Below are 20,184 nucleotides of genomic sequence, written 5' to 3'. Positions count from 1 at the left end.
GGCTGGGAGCCAAGTTCAGGTTGGGAAGGAGTCAAAGCACCACGTGTCCTGAAAGCAGCCTCGGTCCTGGGAAATAAAGACCCTCCTGAAGAAAACCTCTATCATAAATATTAAAACTGTGAGAGTAGGGCAGTGCCTGTGTCCCATCTCCATGTTGCATTTATTAGTTAAAGGCTTGATTCTCCCCTTTCTTTTCTGGAAGTCAAGAGTCACTTCACTGAAAACAATCCTGTAAAACTAGCCTGAGATGTGTATCAGGCTGATTTCTTCCTTAGAGCTCCCACACTTCAGTTTTAATTGGGGAAAACAGTATGAAAATGAGACAGAGAAAAAGGAAACCAACATCCAAATATAGATATTTATATGCAGGCATATTACATTCAATTTTTCCATCTTTTCACCAAGGTTCTCTCTTTATCTATGATGATAAAAAAAAGCCTACGCAACGATGAGTGATATTTTGTTACAGATCTTTCAAAAAAAAGTGATAATCCAAAGAAGCACTTTTTTAGAAATTAATACTTTGGATGTTTTGTATCTCTTTTTTTTTTTTTTTTTTTAAAATCACAGAATTCACAAGACCAAAATTAGGTACAATGTTTTTCAGGTTTTAAAAGTTAGCACTGTATTTTAGTGGGAGCCTGAAAACAAAACAAAACAAAAAGCACTTCAATTATAATAAGCAAAGGTCTTCTCATCCTAACAAAAAATTAAAAGCTGTTATGGGATTTCATTCAACCTTGCTCCTTACCGAAATATTTCAGGCCAAGTATCAAGATAAATTGAAGGTTTAAGTTGCATTATAAATAACCTCTGACTCTAAGGAAAGTTATTTGGAGATTATAAAGAAATATGAAGAATTCAGCAGCATGTTAGTGGACACTGCAAAAGTATATGAGAAGTCTAGAGCAGCTGTAACTGTATTCTGGTTGTTTAAAGGTTTTTTGACATAGTATTGCGCATCCAGTATACAATCTTTTTGTCAATAACATCTGGGCAATCGTTGTGTGCAAAAAATGAATCTTGGGTTGATGGCATAGTTGTAGCCATATGCTTTCTACCTGTCAACATAGTTCAAAGGCAGTGAGTGAGGAAAGTTTGGTAGATGTGGCACCTGTCCTAGGTCTCATCGGACGGACAGGATGGATTTATACGTTTTACTTTGTGCCATATATCGTGCAACACATTTGGGCAGAAGGACACTTGCTTTGGCAATCCCAGCCATCAAAATGGCAAAGCAGCAGCAGCAGCAAGCAGTGGCTTCATTCTGTCGTATTTATTTGTTTAGCTGGCATTGCCCCTTCATCTCACTGGTAATTTGGTGCTTACTCAATATCTCACTTCTTCAAAGTGATCATCACCTCACATCTCTCAATGTGGTCAGATTTCATTTTCCTTCCCACCCAAACCACAACGAGATTCAGACATAAAGTGTTGTACAAACATCAAATCTGCATGTGCTTTTGTGTGCATGTGTCTGTTTGAACGGTTCTTAAAAACACTAGCTGGCCTATTTTGGTACTTCAGTTTTCAAGATACTCCTTCAGCAGCAAAATCATCTAAATCAGTGAGGGACACTATGCCAGTATTTGGGGTCGGGCTCATGTCCTTTCGTAAGTGAACTTGAGTTTCTTCAGCATCTTGACTGTAGGAGTAAGAGGCTGGTTCAATATAGGGCCGAGTATCCACAGATTCAGTGTATCTGTAGTCCTGCTGCCCATCTTCTGGTAGTTCAGCTGGTTCTCCTGGTACAGCTGGCATTAACCAGGTAGGTTCAGAGAGCTGAGAAGATGACTTCAGCACTGCTACAGATGAAGCTGGCAACGGCAGCACTCTAGGGTAGGAGGCATAGGGAGAATTCATAATTTCTGAAGAGGGGGGTTGGTATAAGTTCCCTTCCGAGGAAGGGACTGAGACTTGAACATACTTGCCAGTTTCTGGGTCATAAAATGTCTTTAAATTGACTTCTGCTGGTAAATCAACTACGTAGTATTGACCAGAGTCAGGGTCTTGAAGGAGTTTACGCTGGGTTGAAGAGGGTGAAGGGCTTACTGCTGATGCACCACTGGGTCTTCCTGTGCTGGTTTCTGTGGGAGCAAAAGTTGAGTGAGGGGCAGGATGGAGAGGAGAATATCCCAAGGGTGAAGGAGATGCTAGTGTCTGTCCAGAATGAGATGGCTTTCTCCCTACAGCATCTTCATGCTCACTCTGATGTTTTTTCTGCTGCTCTTGCATTTTCTTTCTCCTGCTTGCCAGCTTTTTGGCCCGCCGCAGAGCCTTTTCTGTTTTTGGTGGCACAGCAGGAGGCTTGCCTGCTGCTCTCTCCCCAAGTCCCCTGGGCTCCAGGCTCTCAGCTTCCCCTGCAGAACTGGAAAGCAGATTCCTCCGTGCCGAATCAAGTATCTCTTCCGCAGACATATCATCTTGGCTCTTTAGTGCCACGTTCAGCAAGGCAGGGTTTATAACATCCTCTGCCTCTCTAAGGCCAGAAGTTGTTGGTTTGTCTGACGATGAACTGGCAGCAAGAGAGTGCATGGTGCTGCCTGACCTGGGGCTTGTAACAGCAGAGCATACAAGACTGTCTAACAAATTGGGTGCACCTTCTGCATGTAGGATGTCCTCTAAAGCTTCATGGAATACAGGAGAATACTTGTGGTCCTCTGATATGGAGCCAGTCACAGGGGAAATTGTCTCCCTAGTGATTATTTTTTTAGCACAAGAGCCACCTTTGCGATTAGATAAATGATGATTCTTGAAGTAATTTGTCGTTCTTTCTGCAGGATAGGTGGGGTTGTTTTGTGCTTGGTCATTTTCCAGACCTAAATTTGGCTGTGTTAAACTATGTCTTGCCTTCCTAATCTGGGGCTTCTCTTTCCTTCTGCAGACACTTTTCTCATTCATTTTACCAACTTTATTTAACAAAGCACAAGTCTCTTCATCTTCTTCCATCAGCCTCCCTAATGAAGAGCTCTCTGTATCTTCCAGAAGACCGGGATCCAGTGTTGCTGAAGTAGATCCAGGCTCACTAGCCTCTTTCCCTCCATCGGTTGCTCCATCCCTCACGTTCTGCTGCCCTCTGTGCCTCAATGCCAACCAGCCTCCCTCCTGGGCATGCAACCTGTTTCGGTGCTTCTTGTTCCGCTCTGCTGGGGACATAAACCTACTTTCCATTTCCTTATAACTGCTGCTCACTGTATCATCCAGGGAAAAGGATCTGAACAGGGGTAGCTTGACGGCCCTTATCACCTGAGGTGACCTGAATGTGTTATCTTTGATCATAAACAGACTGGGTTTGGTTGAGCTTGAAGATGGCGGTGTTTGTGGTTCTTCAGACCTCTGAATGGACATGTCCCTTATACTGTCGGCAGCAGAATCCATGGTCTTGGCGTCTTCCTTTTTCTCTGTCCTTAGTTTCTCTTTCATCAAGCTCCTCTGTTCATTCCCAGTAACCTTCCCCTCCTTCTTCTCTGCTGCACCAGTATCAGAGTTGATACAAGCATAATACTGCAGTTCATCTTCCCCAGCCTCTTTCCCTCTCTCCTTGTGGCTTTTCTTACTGTCTGAATTCATTTCACTCTTAGTCCTCTGGCTTTCTTGAAGGATTGCCTTCTGCATCAGGGGCACTGGTGGAAATGGCTCCTCCTGAAGTGGCTGCTCTACCGTGGAAACAAAAGATTGCTCTGAAGAACTAGTGCTTCTTTTGCTGTGTGCTTCATGGCCAGTTACCACCATATTGTTTTGGACGTCACTGTAAGGCACGTCCTCTGCTGGTGAGAGTTGGTTTGGGATTGTTTTGAAGGTGAACTCTTCATTCTGATTAGCAGCCTGTCTTTCATTTTCCTCACCCTGGACGCTGGGATTTTGCATGGGCTGCCTCTCTGTTGTACCTGCACTCTCTCTACTGAATGGTTTCAGTGCTGGATACTGCAGACGTTTCCTTAAATCAGGTTCATTTGATTCATGTCTGAACAAGGGGAAGCTTTCATTACCCCTTGTGTTTTTAACCAGACCTTCATGTTTTGAATCTTCTGGCTGCAAGTTGTCTCTAGTTTGGTAAAATAAAAGGTCTGCTGTTGTCTGGGGTGAACTCAAAGTCAGGTAATTGTCTGTAAAGTGTCCGGTTAAATCAGTTTTATTGTCCTTCTCAGGTACACTGCCAGACAATACAGAGGTTATATCACTTGATTCATCTTTCTCTGCAATATTTTTGTTACTTTTTTCTTGTAAAGTTGAGAGTGAGGCATTCATTTTTGTACTCTCCTGTATATTTTCCCTAGCTTTATTTTTCTCCTCCAAGGCCTTTAACAGGGGAGAAGGGGTATAAATTCTTTTAACACGTTTACGTACATCCTTCAAGTTGAATAACAGACTTGATGCTTTTGATTTGTAACTATCCCGAGACGTGTAATCTCCAAACATGCTCTCTTCATGGTCTCTCGCTGACGCGTTCTCAGTGGGAGGAGGTGTCAGTGGGATCAGCTCGCTTTCCACGGGGTCTGCCTCCTGTTTTGGTGGTATGATGGGTGTTAAGAGTTCACTGATGTTGAAAGAGGGACTGATCGATCCAGGGGAGTTTACCTGTGTAGCCAGAGGAGTCACATCCAGATCAGGCTCAGCACCAGTCACCTTTTCAGACAATGAAACCATCTCATCACTGGCTGTGGACTTCTCCTTGGAAGTCCGTCCCCTCTCTGCTGCCCTTTTTGTAGCCCTCTGTCTCCTCCAGGGTGGACCCATATTGCCCACTTGGGGACTGAGGGCTTCCTCTTCGGTTAAGGTGGCCAGGGGTCTTCGTGGAGGCGGGCTGGGTGCCTGGGACATAGGTGAGGATGAAACCATCCTGTAGGACACGGACTGAGGTGATACAGAGGCTTGGGACATGGCACAGGGGGAAAGCTGAGCTGGCATTGGGGGTGGTGGCACAGGAGGGGCTTCAGGGATGGGGGGTGTTTGGGGATGGCCCTGCTGGGTGGGGGGTGGAAGTGGAAGTGCCTGTGGGACAGGGGGTGGCCGAGGAGGACCCTGGGGCGCATGGATCCTAGGGGGGGGACTGGGCGGAAGAGCAGCAGTAAATTCTGTTTCTGAAGTGAGGGGACCCTGAGGTACACAAACAGCAGGGAGAGGGATGCTGAAACCAGTTTCTGGTGGAGTTGACTCCCTCGGAAAATCTTTCTCCTGCCTCTTAGCAACAGTGGTTTTGACGGGTGGCAATTTATGTTCACGTATGTGGGATCCTTTAATAAATGGTGCTTCTTCCAGGTATGTAAGACCTTCATTTTTCATTTTTATATCAACAAATTCCTCCTTTTCAGTCAGTTTTTTGTGATGAACATTCCATGATTCAAAAGCACTATTCTCACTGTGAAGAAAATTACCTTTTTTTGCTGGCTCATTAACTGTCATACTTCTGTTTTTTAAAGCCTTTTTAGAAGAACGGGAAAAATTTGACTTGGCTACTTTTGACATCTCAATCAGCACAGGATAATAACCATCAGTGCCACAATAACTCAGGTCTATCTTATTAGGTCTTCTCTGTGGCTCATGTTTGCCACTGAGACAGTGGCTACCTTGACTACCGTCAGAAAATCCAGAAAGTTCCTTGTGGATGCTTAAAATGTCTGTGTCATCCCAGCAAGCCATATCATTTCCATGATTTAATTTATATTTTTGAAAGCTATTAATGGGCTGCTTAATGGCTATCAGGGAACCTCCTGACCCTTGGTCTGCAGTCTTATCAAATGTCTTAATCAATGAGGACACTTTTGAAACATGTTTATTGTTCCTTGGGCCAGGGACTGGCAAATTCAGCTTTTTTCTTTCTGTGGCAAAGGTGTTACTTTTAGCAACCCTCTTCTCCTCTGGAGCACACTTTGGTAACTGCTGGAATGTGGAAGCCCATATTGTATGTTCATTGTTTTTTGCCGTTAGCTTGTTACAGACATTGCTTTTCTTGACGGCGTGGTTTAACGTCCCTGGGTGAAATTTAGCAGAGAACTGGAGGGTGAAGTCAGGTGAAATGGCAAGATCCGGTTCATTGTAAGAGTCTTCGAGTTCTGCTACGCACAAACTTTTGAAAGCCCGGTCTGTGAGGCTGCTCACCTCTCTGTCTGTGTCATCCAGGAGACTCCCAATACTTGAGGAGTCACTATGTCCTTCTGTATGTTTCTTATTTCCCTGCATTGTTCATGGGAGTCATGAATGAATTATCCAAAGGAGTAATTTCAGGGGTCAAATAGGCAGATGACTGTGTGGGGTGGTTCCAGCTGTTTGCAATTCACAAGCACAAAGCAATTCCTCCAGACGGTGCTGCTGCACGTCGATTCATCTTACGGAATAGCTGAAGGAAACTTTCTTCTCTGCAAAGCCAAAAATCATAAATTATCATTTTTCGATATTAACACTATTAGACAGAGAGTATTTTCCAGATACATCAGTCACTGACTAATTTGCTCCTACATGCATTCTAAACAAGATGCTAGCAACACAATAAACAACATGAAAAATAATTGTTATTTTGGTCAATTCAAGTAGCTCATGGTAGATAGTTTAATTTCTGGAAAGTGCCATTAAAAATAGTGGTTTTACCTCAGATTCTTTACTTAGGCTCTTAAACAAGGATATAAGAGCCAAATTTCAAGTACTTCCCTTTCCATACCTCCAACCATAAACACTTCCAAGTGCTATGCATGTATTTAGCTAAGAAGGTTAGCCATGTTTTGGCCAAGAGTAATAAAAAGGGAGAAAACTTACTTAAAAAAAAATGTCACTGGGTACATCATTGCATGCTATGTCCAAAATGAAAGAAAAGTTGATAAAACTTACTTGTCAAGATCTCATAATTATAATTTAAAATATTTTGTGAAGAATAAGGTTATTATAGAGGATTCTATTCTCACTTATCTGCTAGATCATGACTGCGGAAAATTAAGTCTATAGAGATGAACCTGCTTGTATCAGACTGGAGTTTTGCTGGGACAATTACCCTGAGCAGAACCCTTGTTTGAGAAAGTAGAATGGCACCACAGGTAAAGAATATGTACTGTGCATTAGCATGTTCCAAGCAAACATTGCTGGGGTAAAATCCTTTAGCCACCCATAACCAGGTACGGTTGGGTTGGTATGTTGAAACTGAAGAGGCTGCTAATATCATCTTAACCAGCAGAAGGCAGGAGTGCCTAGGGGACTCTAGCAGACCCACTAAAGGAGCACAGGAAACATTTGGTTTCAGTTCCAGAACTGCTGAGATCAAAAGGTAACCCACTCAACACAACTATAAAATATCACAGCCTTCTGTTAATCCCTGATTCTGATGCACAGTCAAGGCCCACAGCATTGTGGGTTTTGTCTATCTCCACATCAGTCTGCAGACAGGATGGGGGAATCTTTGGATGAAAGAAGTATAAGCAAAATGGACCCTTCAGCTATACTTGAAATTTCTACACTAAAACTCTTTAAAGTTTACCCTGTAAACTCTTTAGATACTTATTCTCACATTCAAGGGCTTGGGCAGCTTATTGACTAAACTACGGTGAGACACAGTTTAAAAGCATATTCAAGAGCTACCTAAAAAGAAAGTCCTTTTAGACTCCTTAAGGAAAGTCTGATCTGTATCTCCATTTCCTAGGACGCTTGCATCATTCACTAACTTCTGATGAGCTGAAACACCTCGGTTCATATCTACAGCAGTTTCCAGCTTTTATACAAGTAGAAGCTGTCTCCATCTCAAGCTTGGATCCGCTGTAGAACTGAGCAATGAAATCCAGATCCAGATTTCAGACCCTCCAGCTGTCCAAATCCATGATTCCATTTGTCCCTTCTCAGTGAGACTCTTGGAAAGGGCATGGTTTTTTCCCTGTGATGAACCAGTGCTGGTCAAAGTATGAAAAGCCAGAGGAACTGCGCTTAATCAGTTAAGTTACTCAGGCTCAGTTATTTCTTCAAATGAGAACACTTTTCACCTTCCTTTTCTATTTAAAAACTCCTCAACCAGCCTATTTTTAGACACAAAGTATCATAGTGAATTTTGATTCGGTCCTTCCAGCCATGCAATTCCAATGACTTATGCAGAACTACAATAGATTTACACCAGAAATAAGACAAGCTTAATAGAACTTCTCCATTTTACTTTGTACAAAGATTTTTCAAAAGTGATTTTCACTCCCCTTACTGCACATACATTTTTGTGTATAATGCAGCAAGAAAAAAAGAGAAGAGAAATGAAAGGCCATCCCATTTTTGGTTTTGATTCTTAACTGTTATATAAGTGGGAAGCACAGGTACATACCTGCCCTGTAATTTTGCTTCTCATCTTTAGAACTCCCTTTCATGCTTGTATTTGGCTCCATTTCTGACCATTTTTAGTGAGGAGGTAGAAATAGTCCAGTGGTGTAGATTTGACAGAAATAGTGTCCCGGTATGTTTCCGCCCTTCAGCATTTTTTGATCTTGAGTGAACTCTGCAATTTGAAAACAAAGACATGGGTTTGCATGATCTGAAGATTGTCTCGTGCTGTATTCGTTCATTTATTTGTTTATTCACATTTAACAAACATTTTAGGGGGGTTTTACCGATTTCTTACCAAAAAAGACAGGTATCCATCACAGAGAGACAATAATTAGATACCTTGAGGGTTTGGCAGCTTGCGGAGTGCAGTCAAGTTCCTAGCAAACAACTATCACAACCTCCAGCACTCTCTGGTAGCCCCAGCAGGGACTAACAGCTGAGTGAGCAATGGTTTCCTGGCAGGCTGCCCATTGCAAAGGCTGGGTGATGTCTCCAGGCTAAAAAGAGGGGTTGTGCCAGATGACTTCTTCCCTGCTGTTGTCTACATCCCTGCTGTACCACTCTTTCATAGGGACTGCAGAGGAAAATGTGTGCCTCCACTCCATCTGTATATGACTTCCTACTGCCAACAAATACAGAGAGACATCAGTCTGGTGGACTGGGAACTAGTGCAGCTGAGGTCTGAAAGACCGCCCTTTTCACTGTCCCTGTTGTAAACGAGAGGAAAAGTGGACAGCTGGGATGATGAGGGGCAGTAAACAAAAAATCTTTTTGCTTCCATGCATCAACCAGAGTCAAGAGATGCTAACGGAAAGCTCGGCTATGGTGACCGTGCATTGCTGCTGTCCTTTTGCCGTGGAGACCCCCAGGGTTCAGGCTAGTTTGCTTAATCTTTGCAAGAATATATCCATTTCCTACAACAAGACCTGCCTGGCCCTGAGGTAACGCAAACAGCACGTGCCTTGAGGTAATGCAAATAGCACATAGGTGCAGATACAGCAGATTTTCCTGAAGCAAGGGTCTCCTCTAAGGAAGCTTTTGTGTCAGCCCATGGTATTCAAAACACATTGGCAAAAGTGGCAACAAGGGCTCATCCACTGGGATGGTCTCCTACACTTACCCGAGGAAAGACAGTTGTCAGTGTTAGTTTAGGGACAAGCCTGTACCAAGCAGAGATTTTTGTGGTCCGTTTAAGATGTCTGAGTAAAAAAATGGTAAAAACAAAGAAAAAAAACCCCAATGCTATGTCTGGTTGCAGCCAAATGTAAAAGGGTATCCTCATTGCAGAGATGTGTACTCAGTTATCTCCTTGCTCAGAGGTTAAATTACAATTTTACTGCATCTGTGGTGCTCTTAACTGTGCAAAGCCAACGCAGCCGTGGGAGATTGTGATTATGTTCTGGCTCACTCATCGTCAGGGCTGTTGACTAAATTCCACCAACACAATGTTTATCAGTATTTATTGGTGGTGGTGCCTGAACTAGGAGGAAGCTTGGCTTTCAGATCTTATGGACAGAGGTCTGAAGAAACATCTTGTCCCTTGTAAGCTGAGAACATTTGCTGAAAAGTGAGTAGGGTAACAATAAACATGGAGATCATGATGTAATCTCAGCACTTATTTTCCTAGATGGAGTCACTGTTACAAAAACAACTCAGCGCCAATGGTTAAAAAAAAAGAATAGCGACTGTCACTGTCTCTGAAACCCTTGTGAAGATCCTTGTCTTGCCTGGCTGTAATACTAGCACTTGGGCAGTGTAACGTTTCGAGCTGGAAAAGCTGTATCTACAGCAAGTGTTCAAGGTGCAGATCACTACTGGGACTGGATGGAAACAGCAGCACTGTACTGGTTTAGCTATCCCTTGTATAGGTATGATGGCAACTTTTGAACTTTGGGCAAAGAAGCTGTTCATGGCTGGTTTAATAAACCGGTAAAATACCATTTCTTTACCATTTTGGACAAACATGGCAGCCAGCAAGCAAGGTGCAGTGTTTAAGTTTAGGTCAGGATTCAGCTAGTTCAAACATTTAAGGATGTTTGAATTTAGCCTATTTTCAAGACAGAGGAAAGCAACGCCGGGCATTTGGAACTGCTTGAGAAATGCTGAGAAACATGTGAGGTATCTTCAGTAGGCATCATCTGATATGAGCTACCGAAAAAGCTTGCATGAATGTACAGATTTCAAGGAGCTTAATCAGAAACCAACCTCCCCTCTCTCTTAAATAGGAAGCTTTTTTCAGTGGCTCTCTTAAGTGCCTAGCAAGTTGTGATGAGAAGGTTAAATTACAGAGACTATTCCTGGCCTGGCACAGACTGAATGTCAACTTTTTTCACTAGACAGGAGGTGGGCAAACAGCAAACTTGGCTGGAGTGTGTGACATCACTGCTGCTGCAATATATAAAGGGCTGGTTGGTTCCCCCACCCGTCTTGGGCTGGTATTTGGCTGAAATGTTGTGCCATGAGACATCGCGGTGGCATTTTGGCAGCGCCCTTGGGAGCCGCATAGCAATCTGGAGTCAGCAGCACTGCATTCCCCTCGAGGATGGGAAGAGAAGGGAGAGGGACAGAAATTTTGTTTTAAATCTTTGTGAGCTGGTTTCTTCACATGGTGCTCTCTATACGGCATCCATCCAAAACTCCAGCCCCAAACTCAGAGCCCTATGGTGACTGCTGGCTGAGGTTTATTCAGAGGCCTGCTCTACTTTCACACATGCTGCTGCTTTGGGCTTCCAGGGGTTCATCATGACAATGAGTAGTTAGTGCTTCGTACCATGGGAAATAGGAGAATCCCTAAATAATTGATGAAATTTTTGCCTAGGTGCATGTTTGCTCATGGCACACACAGGAGCACATAGTCAGATGAGAGGACTGGTTGGAAACAGGCCTGTTCAGCTATGTGTCATCAGGCAGAGACAACGCTCCCAGCCGATGGCAGCTCCTTGCTAGGATTTTCTAGACAGAATATCACAGCATGGCAGCAGCGATCAGTATGTGAACAGCTATTGAGTGTGCTGCTGTCAGTCAGTGGGCATGGCACTGCTGTCTTCATGTCGCATTTAGGAAAACAGACAAAAAGGTGTCAGGGAGTTAAAGGTCACCCTATGAGTCCCTGTCAGAGACAAGAAGCCAGAAGAATGACCATGAGAAATGAACCCCCCCTGTAGTCTGGTGTAGAATACCTGAACATCCCCCCAGACAGTGCTGGGCTGTTTGGACTACCAAGGGTATGTGAGCTGCTCACATTGGGCTGCATTGGAGCCAGATCTGCCCTGCTGCCAGGGCTGCTCCAGGCACACTGCCTCTCTGAGCAGCCCCTGGGGCACATGGGGCAGGATCACAGCACCCCCACCAAGGAGGGGAGCTGCCTGGTAAGAGAGACAATGGTGCTCCAGCCACATTTCCCTGAACTGTCAAGAAAGGCAGCTTCTGGATTAAGATAGTCATAAGATGAAAGCTATTAGCAGGAGTCTCCATTTCCCTCGTTCAACAAGATCACTTTCACCTGTGCTTTGTGGTCATAATGGACAGCCAAAGTGAATTCTCCTGCCTGGGGAAAGGGGAACCACTTTCACGGAATCACGGAATCTTCAGAGTTGGAAGGGACCTCTAGAGATCATCTAGTCCAACTCCCCTGCTAGAGCAGGATTGCCTAAAGCACATCCCTCAGGGCTGCATCCAGGCGGGTCTTGAAAATCTCCAGAGAAGGGGACTCCACAACCTCCCTGGGCAGCCTGTTCCACTTTGCCCAAATACAAATACCTGCTCCAGCTGATGGAGAGTGGAAGACTGGATCTGTCCTTCTTAGGGTGAAGATCCCAAACACTGACAGAAATGACTAGGATAGAAGAAGGTGACCTCAGCTATTCCAGCATCAGATATTTGATCATTGCTGTGGAAAGCAAGGTGAAGGAACCATGTGTCTGAACCAAACCAATGTAGACTGGGTCCATTCCCTTTGAGGATTTGGCCTAGCAATTGTGTCTCGAACAGCTTGTCCTGGGCCACAGAAGAGGAGAGACTGTTCTTGACTTTGGGCCAGCTTCTGTTCTCAGTTACACTGGTATAAATCTAGAGTCATTTTACTGACGTCAGTAGAATAACTGAGAACAGAATTGGTGACTCTACGTACATCTACTTCCTAAGCCGACACTGGTGCACTATCCAGAAGGCTACATAACTAACTGCAACCACAGTAAAGTGAATTCCGATGTCTCTGAAGAGCCAAACCTCACCCCCGTGTGGCATTCAGACCAACGCGCAGAGGAAAGGGATTTGGAACTGATACCATATTCCTGTGCCATCAAATCATGTCCTCTGTACAATTCTGATTTTCTAACCTGTATTGCTTGCCACTGACAATAGCAGTACTTTTGGGATAAAGTAATTTTGCTCTTTTCTGCAATATTCACTAGAATACCTAGACCTAAAAGTGGTGTGGTAGATGTGCAGTTCCAGACTGGATCAGCAGAGCTGGCTGCCAATCTGAATTGGCATCCTGTGGACAATATAATCTTTTGGAAATGCAGTTGTGTGTGTGTGTGATGGGTGAGTGTTCTCATTTAGGTTGTTTGTGAAATTTCACATGGAATAAAGATTCTGAAGAGAAATTAACTTATAAATTTCAAAATTTCATTCTAAATTTTTTAAAAAATTTTTCATTTCAGATTGTTTCACTATTTTTACACTATAGGCCATGAGAAGTAACATGTAATATATACCATAACAGTTAAAAAGGTATATTATAACTGTCCTTAAGTCAGAGACAGTGCATGCTATTTAACATTAACTGAAACTTTTAATTTTATTTTTTACGTCAAACAATACTCTGATGGTATTGCAACAGAGAGTGTGATCTTGTTTTGAAATTTCCCTAAGTAAATATTCCAAATGATAAAAAAAAATAATTTCCAATTATCTTTCTAGTGGAAATGTCATTAAAATGAATATGATTGTGATTTTATTTGTTTAATCAAACCAATTTTTTTCTGAAGAAAAGACAGCCGAAGTTTTTTTCTCCCAGTGAGCTCTACTGAAGCTAGTGCATCTGTTGCCATGGGAGCTGCAACTGGGGACACGTCAGACTCACAGCTCAAGGAAGGTCAGCGCAACCTGGTGGAAGTATGAATGCAAGGAGGGAGTGTACCTAGCTAATGACCGTGCGCTAGGTACCCTGCTTTGTGTCCTTTCCCCAGAGGATGTGAACCTCTTCCAAGGGCCAGCTGGAATGCTTACCTCTTCAGCTCGGATCACAAAGCTTCAAGCACTGGGAGGTGAAGACATCACGTGAAGAAAAATGGGAGGAACAGAGACTGCTTGCAACAGCTATGGAGAACCACGGCAAGTGTCTCTACCTTTCCCTTTCTGGTTCAATGGCAAAGACCCAACAGTTATTTCCAGCTGGTCTCTGGACTGCCTTTCCCACAGTCCTCCAAATGCCCCATCCTGCCAAGAGGCCTGTCAAGTCTGGAAGAATGAGATGTCTCTCAGAATGGCTTGTATCTGGACCGAGGCTTTCTTGCAATTCCTGTTCACACCTTCCATTACCTGAGCCCTATCCACTGCCTTTGAAGAGTCAGTAACATGCAGACAGGGTGGAAGAAGTCAAAGGCACAGAGCGTGTGACTAACACAGGCAGAGGGCAGGTGCAGCACTTGACAAACAGCACAGCTCTAGGAGAATGACAAGGCAAAGGGATGGTGCTCCTCCCATGACCTGAAGTCAGCACAGACAAGTGACATCTAAGCAACTGAACCCAAACAGTGCATTTCTTGGCATTAAATGCCTGACTGGAAAAGGCCACTGCCTGTAACTAGGTCGGTCATTATACACTGAGATATTTATACAGCTCCCCAGTAATATGGTACATGAACACCTCGTGGCTATTTATCCTTACAAACTCTCACACTGCAAGCAGGATTTCTGTCTCATTTGTAGATCAGCAGCTAAGGCCCAGATTCAACTGACCAATTTGCCCAAGATCAAACAGGGTACGTGTGGCAGGGCAGGGAACCAAATCTATGTTTTCTGAATCACACAAGAAGAGCTTAACTTTTGTCAGTTAAGGCAAAAGTGTGCCTTCCCACTGCCCTTCACAGGGCACAGTACTTTACCACAAGCCTCTGCAAAAAACACCCCTTCAACTGAATATGGAGCCGTAGCTTGGCATTGTATTGTATTGTGAAGTCCATCCAGATTTGCAGGTGACTGACTTACTGCAAAGGTCTCCACCCTGCCTCAGATTCTTGATACCTGTATCTCTCTCTGAGATCATGAAGAGTCAAGCCTTTCTCATAGTTCAAGGTGACAACTGACATTTCATTAGTACAGCCCCCTCTCTGAGCACTGACAGGATTTTGGCTGATAAGACAGGTATTGCCTCCTTTCATTTAGTCTCAAGGAGGGCTTAGATGATGAAAGCTTCTGAGTTTTCACTTCCTGAGTGTGAGAAAGGAGATTTTCCCACAGTAGAGGGAAAGTTGTAAAGTACCACAGCATTGCAATGGCTAGAGATGGGAGATAACGAAGGGGGAAGGGAAGAAAAATACATGGACAAGAAAAAAGAAAACAAATGGCTTGGATGCCTTGTAAAGGCACATGCCAGACAGTGCCAGCCCCTGTCATGGGAAAATTGTAATGATACCAGCAAGTACGCTAGACACAAGAGGGAAGCAGGTATATTCTCCTCTGTGACCTACACAAGGAAATCTGCAGCTACCAACCAGCCATGCCTCACTTCTCTTTCCAGGCTGGGGAATCTGAAACCATCCCCTACTTACACTGCCCTCCTCATCAGCCCCAGCACACCGATACCATCTGCACTGTCAAGTTTACGCTTAGACCACTTAAGCTCCTTGACAAGGGGAGTCTGACCCACACCCACTCACACAGGATACAGTCTCGGGAGATAACAGGCTTGCAGAGAACAAGTATTGTTCTTTTACTGGTAGTCTCACCTTCTCCCTTCCTTTAAATCTTCTGGATATTTCCAGGGTTTGGAGAAGGATTTTGCTGAATCTGTTTTCTATAAAGAAAATAATTCAAGCCATTTGTATGTGCTGGGTTAAAAATTGTTTCAAGTTCTAAGCAGTTTTCTCACCCACTGAATTCCACGGGACTTAGGGACATGCAATATCCTGAAATACCTGTCTTATGTTACCAAAGACAAATAGGTGTATGTACCAGGGGGGGAAAGAGAAAGTGGAAGCTTTGGTTTTCAAGGTTTTCTGGCTCAGGCTGCAGGAATAGAGCCATTTCTTACTTACACCTTGCTAAAGCTTTCAAGTGCAATCAAAAGAGCTCAGTCCTTGAGCAAGCAGTGTGGCAGGGAGGGAAATACACACATATACATGCCAGAGCAATGACTCAAGCACACAACCATTCATTCACATCACATCTTTCCTCTGATGACAAACTGCTCCTCGACCATTTGTGATTATAACAGAGCCATTCCAGTTGAAGGACAAAAGCTGTGGCTTGCCTAACTTCTGCCTGCTGTCTGGAAGATGGCCATGGGACAGCTAGCCATTTACGGCAGGACTTTGAGAGGGCAGGGGAGAGCCCACTCACCCTTGCCCTCAGGTATTATATCTGGAGGCCATACTATTTTCCTCCTTTTGAGAAGGAAAATCCAGCCAGTGGTCTTGTCCTGAGCAAGATGGAAGCTCCCTCCAGTTCCCTCTTCACTCTGCAACAGTGGTGGGGTTTTTTTCCTGGGAAATGCAGACTGCCTCTTCCTATTCGGAGGTTGATTCATTGTTATGATTTAATGGCGTGTCCCCTGGGCAATTCCTCATTCTTTTACAGTTAATGCTAGGTGTTTCTTGTGATTACTCAGTAAAGGACATATGCAAAAGGCAGGAGGGAAAATAGCAAGAGTTTTAAGCAGAATCCACATTTGTTCCCTGAGAGACAGGTCAATGACTCTGGCTGAATCAGCCCCTCAGCAACCTCAGCGATGCTGTCATCACAGTGCTTTTCCAGCCCCCCCAGACCCTCTGAAGAACCCTGAAGGCAGGCAACAACATCATCCGCAGCTCAGTGCTGTCACCAGCCACTTCTTCTTCCCCAGCCCATCTCCTCAATTCTCCTCCATACCCCAAGTGGTAATTCTACCTACTTATCTATGGCTTCATTCAATTCATAAGCCTAGTCAAAGAATAATTTCTCAGTTTTGGAGAAACAGACTAAGTCCTAATGCTGCTACTTCAGAGCAGATTAGTCAAAACAAAGAGTCTCAGTGAACAACAACGTCATGATCAGGAAGGCTGCTCCACTCCCCCAGCACAAACCCTGGGTGCGGCTTGCAGGGTGCAGGTCCCTCTGAGCATGCCTTTGCTTCTGCACCAGCATCCCAGACAGTCCTGAGCACTTACTCCAATTTCTACACAATGCAGCCCTATGCTTTTTGTGTTTACACAAAGGATGGGGAGAGGGACACACCTCAAACACATCTCAACAGAACACAAGCCATCAGAAGTGTGCAGAATTGTACAAGGGTCTATAATGAAGCTGACAGGCAAGCCAAGCTGACCTTAAGGTATGACAGCTTGTGTCTGATCCAGGTAAAGGTGATAGACAGAGGCACATCTGAGACTAAGAACCTGCAGTAGCTGTAAAATGCCAGATGCTGCCGTTTGCTGACTCTGCTTGTTAAGGTGTAGCCAAATGTTAACCACATGCATGTCTGTTAGAAGCTTTTCAAAAACTTGCAGGGATTTTCATCTCTATCTTTTCTAAGTGGAAAGTATGAGTTAGGCAGCCTTCCTATACCTGACTGTCATAGCCCGATCACAGTTCCCAAAACAGCCTCAGACATAGTGTGTAAGCAGCAGGGAAAGAATCCCTGAAACTACTGGGATGTAGCTATGAGAGAGACTGAAAATAAAGATGCATCACTATTTGACCTGCTTGGCTCCTAAAAAGACCGGTCTGACTGTTACCAGATGATTTAGATTAATCATTACCGGCTTATGCCTTCTTGTATATCATTATTTGCAAGCACAGGAGATGGATGATAAAGAGACATAGGACTATAATTAAATATCTGCTTTCTATGCTTGTCCAAAGAGGATCATTTGGCAGGTGAACCCAGGAGAGAGAGAGAAACCTTACTTCTGGGGAAGGGTTGTCCTCTTATGTCTTCAACGCTGCCTCAGTTTCTCTGAGGCTGCCAAGGGACAGAGGTCTGAGTGGCAGTCTATCTGGTCATACACACTTGAAAGCCATAAAAACCTGGCAAGCAGCAACATAGTCGCAAAACACCAAGCTTAATATACATACATAAATATATATATATATATATGCACGCACACCTCTGGATATGTATGTATAAGCAATCACTGACCCACCCAAAAAACATATGTAGGCTTGATTGAAGAGGGACAACCCTTTCTCAAGGGTAAAGGTCCCCGTCAGTGCTCACATGCAGCCCCCGCTATGGTCCCTTTCCCCACACACCTGTCAGCTGGCTCACAGACCGCTGCTCCCAAAATGCGACACTACCTCAGGCAGCGTTCGCTGGCTCTAAAAGCAATGGACTCACCCGCCCGCCTACAGCAGACAAAGCTCTGTGTGACCTGGCACCCCGGCCGCAGGAAAGCCAGCACAGCGAAGCCTGCAGCTCAAAACCACTTGCAGAATTTGCCTCTGCCAGCAGCTTTCTGTGTGTGTAAACTCGGCTAGACGAAAGAAAGGAACGACTGGTACAGATGCGCGGTATTTTCTCCCAACCTGGCTCATTGGGTTAGCTGGCTTTTTTCCTGGTCTTGGAGGGATTTACATTTTCGTGGGCCTTTTGCACAGCCCTAGTAATGCAAGCACAGACAAGACAAACGTTTCAGAGAAGCAGGTAGGAATAAGAAGCTAGAGAGTGAAACTTCCGCGAGCTTTTGGTTTGTGGTGCAGGGATGCAATTATACTTGCATACCTCCACTCAGCTGTGGCCTTCAAGTTCACTGGTGAGTGCCTGTTACAACTGTTTTGGTAACCAAGTTGTGAATATGTATGTAAATACCTTCCTAGTGATAAGCATGGAAGGATGGAGAAATTTTGTTGTTTGGGGGTTCAAATATACCGGGCATCTTTTATTTGTTAGTATTTTCCACGGGCCTTATCCTTCAAGCATGTAACCGAGGACATTTGCTTTTTACATGGTCTGTTCCTTGAAGAAGTGAAGGAGAAGGGCCACGGATTTTGATTCTGTTCAGAAAGCTTACATCTCCTTACTTCTTCTCACTTTTCCTTCTCTCTTGCCTCCCTCCCAGCAGTGGCAGAGGACTAGTGAGGAACCTGCTGGCTGATACCTTACAAAGTCAGTGTGAATCAGTTGCTTTGGCCTGCTGCTGGAAAACTTCTTCCTATTCAGATTTAATCAGATTCCCTGTTCACAGGCCATTTAAAAAGCATAAGCAGTTTGGCTTCTCAAGCTCAATTTTAATTCTTTCTGTTCTTATTTTGCTCCTGAGTTCTGCAGCTAGGCTAACAAAATGCAGATCCTTGGGATGGCAGATTAAGAAGTTCTGCAACAACTGGACTCAGAAAAGCTTACGCCATTTAAGAAATTTTCCAGTGATTAAAATTGGATACAAGTCATAGTCACAGTCATTTATAGTGGCCTCTCAGCACTGCCTAAGTATTTGAACTATTTTACTTTTTCAGGCTCTGTAGCATACTAATTGCTCTCTATAAAATATTTAAACTATTCTCTTCCTATTTGTTCCAAAAAAAGAAATAAAAATTACTTCAAAGCCCTATACAAATCACTAAAGTTTTTAAGAGTATCTTATCTGTAGGCAGTAATCATCTGGAAAATAAAATCAATGTGTATTTGCTTAAAGTTGCTTACAGCACAATGCACAGGACAATTAAATGTAGCTTCATAGCAATTTAGTGGTCTTTTAAAAAGATCATACCCCTGTACCAAATAATTATATGTCATAAGCAGCAATCACTGCATACAAATCTATATGTATGTCTCTTTCCACACACAGACTTTCAGAGACAATCCTACATTTTTCAGAGCAGAAAAAAGCTGGACAAAATGAAAGGACTTTCCACCTCTAGTCACTGAAAAAATGGTATAAATGCTATTTGATTTCTCTTATCTGATCAATTACACAACCGATCCTTGAGCGCACACACATTCACACGTTCAGAGACCACCACTCTTCACCATTTCCCTGCTTTAAAAACACCCATAGGCTTCCCCCTTACCTTCTGTGCTCCAGCTTCCTGGTCAGGGACAAGGCAGGGCTGCGCTTTCTTCCCTTAAGTCAAAGCCCCAGCACATTTTACAGCAGCCTGCTTACTATTAGCACTTCCCATTATTTATGTGTTTCAGACTCTCTTTCTGAACATGGTTATCTTAATAGAAACAACCACTGAAAAATAAATAAAACAATAAAAGCAGAGGAGCTAACCCTCGAGCCCTCGCAGACCTGCCCAGCCAGGTGAAGTGGAGTGAGCAAGGAATCCAAAGTTAGTAAAATGTATTTAAATAGTTATCAGGCAAGGGGAAACCAAACAGAGATCATGGTGGGGAAGAGGCAAACATACGTATTGGAATAACCATGCGGTGTCAAGTAACAGACAGATGAAACAAACAGTCAGCAGCTATTTTTACATTCAGATTCGCCATTGGTAATGCTTCAGAGATAACTAATACAGAAAGTAATGCTGTGCGATTGGCTCGCTACTGCCAGTGATTCAAACCTTAAAGGACTGCATTTTTGCATCTACAGGTGGGAGTCAAAAGGTTTATTAAGGTCACCATTAAAAATACTGTGTAAAACATATTCACATGCGTAACACATTACTGTCCTACCAGTGCTTTTTCATAAATAGCTCATTTCATCATCAAGGCTGGACAAATGAATCCGGCGTTCTTGGAGTAAGGACCCCATT

At 43.8% G+C, this 20,184-nt stretch overlaps 1 protein-coding gene across 2 annotated transcripts; it reads right to left on the bottom strand.

Annotated features, from left to right (window-relative positions):
• Nucleotides 1–344: 344 nt before the first annotated feature.
• Nucleotides 345–19,846, bottom strand: C6H10orf71 (chromosome 6 C10orf71 homolog). 2 transcript variants are annotated; one of them, XM_074590158.1, is made up of 3 exons: nt 19,495–19,846; nt 8,285–8,455; nt 345–6,356 (listed from the first exon to the last, which is right to left on the bottom strand). In XM_074590158.1, exon 3 carries the CDS (start codon nt 6,178–6,180, stop codon nt 1,531–1,533), a length of 4,650 nt encoding a protein of 1,549 aa, XP_074446259.1. In that variant the 5' UTR covers nt 6,181–6,356; nt 8,285–8,455; nt 19,495–19,846; the 3' UTR covers nt 345–1,530. The 2 variants fall into 2 exon arrangements, with proteins under 2 accessions (XP_074446259.1, XP_074446260.1); XM_074590159.1 differs by lacking the exon at nt 19,495–19,846 and adding an exon at nt 13,516–13,746.
• Nucleotides 19,847–20,184: the final 338 nt, after the last annotated feature.

Source organism: Larus michahellis, chromosome 6 (genome assembly GCF_964199755.1).
Source record: "Larus michahellis chromosome 6, bLarMic1.1, whole genome shotgun sequence".
In the NCBI taxonomy this organism is placed as follows: domain Eukaryota; kingdom Metazoa; phylum Chordata; class Aves; order Charadriiformes; family Laridae; genus Larus; species Larus michahellis.
Note: the sequence above shows the minus strand (reverse complement) of the source record. Positions and strands in the feature narration are given on the sequence as shown.

What these genes read in the sequence shown, in the direction of transcription:
- C6H10orf71 (XM_074590158.1), bottom strand. Translation starts at nt 6,180, where the DNA reads ATGCAGGGAAATAAGAAACATACAGAAGGACATAGTGACTCCTCAAGT.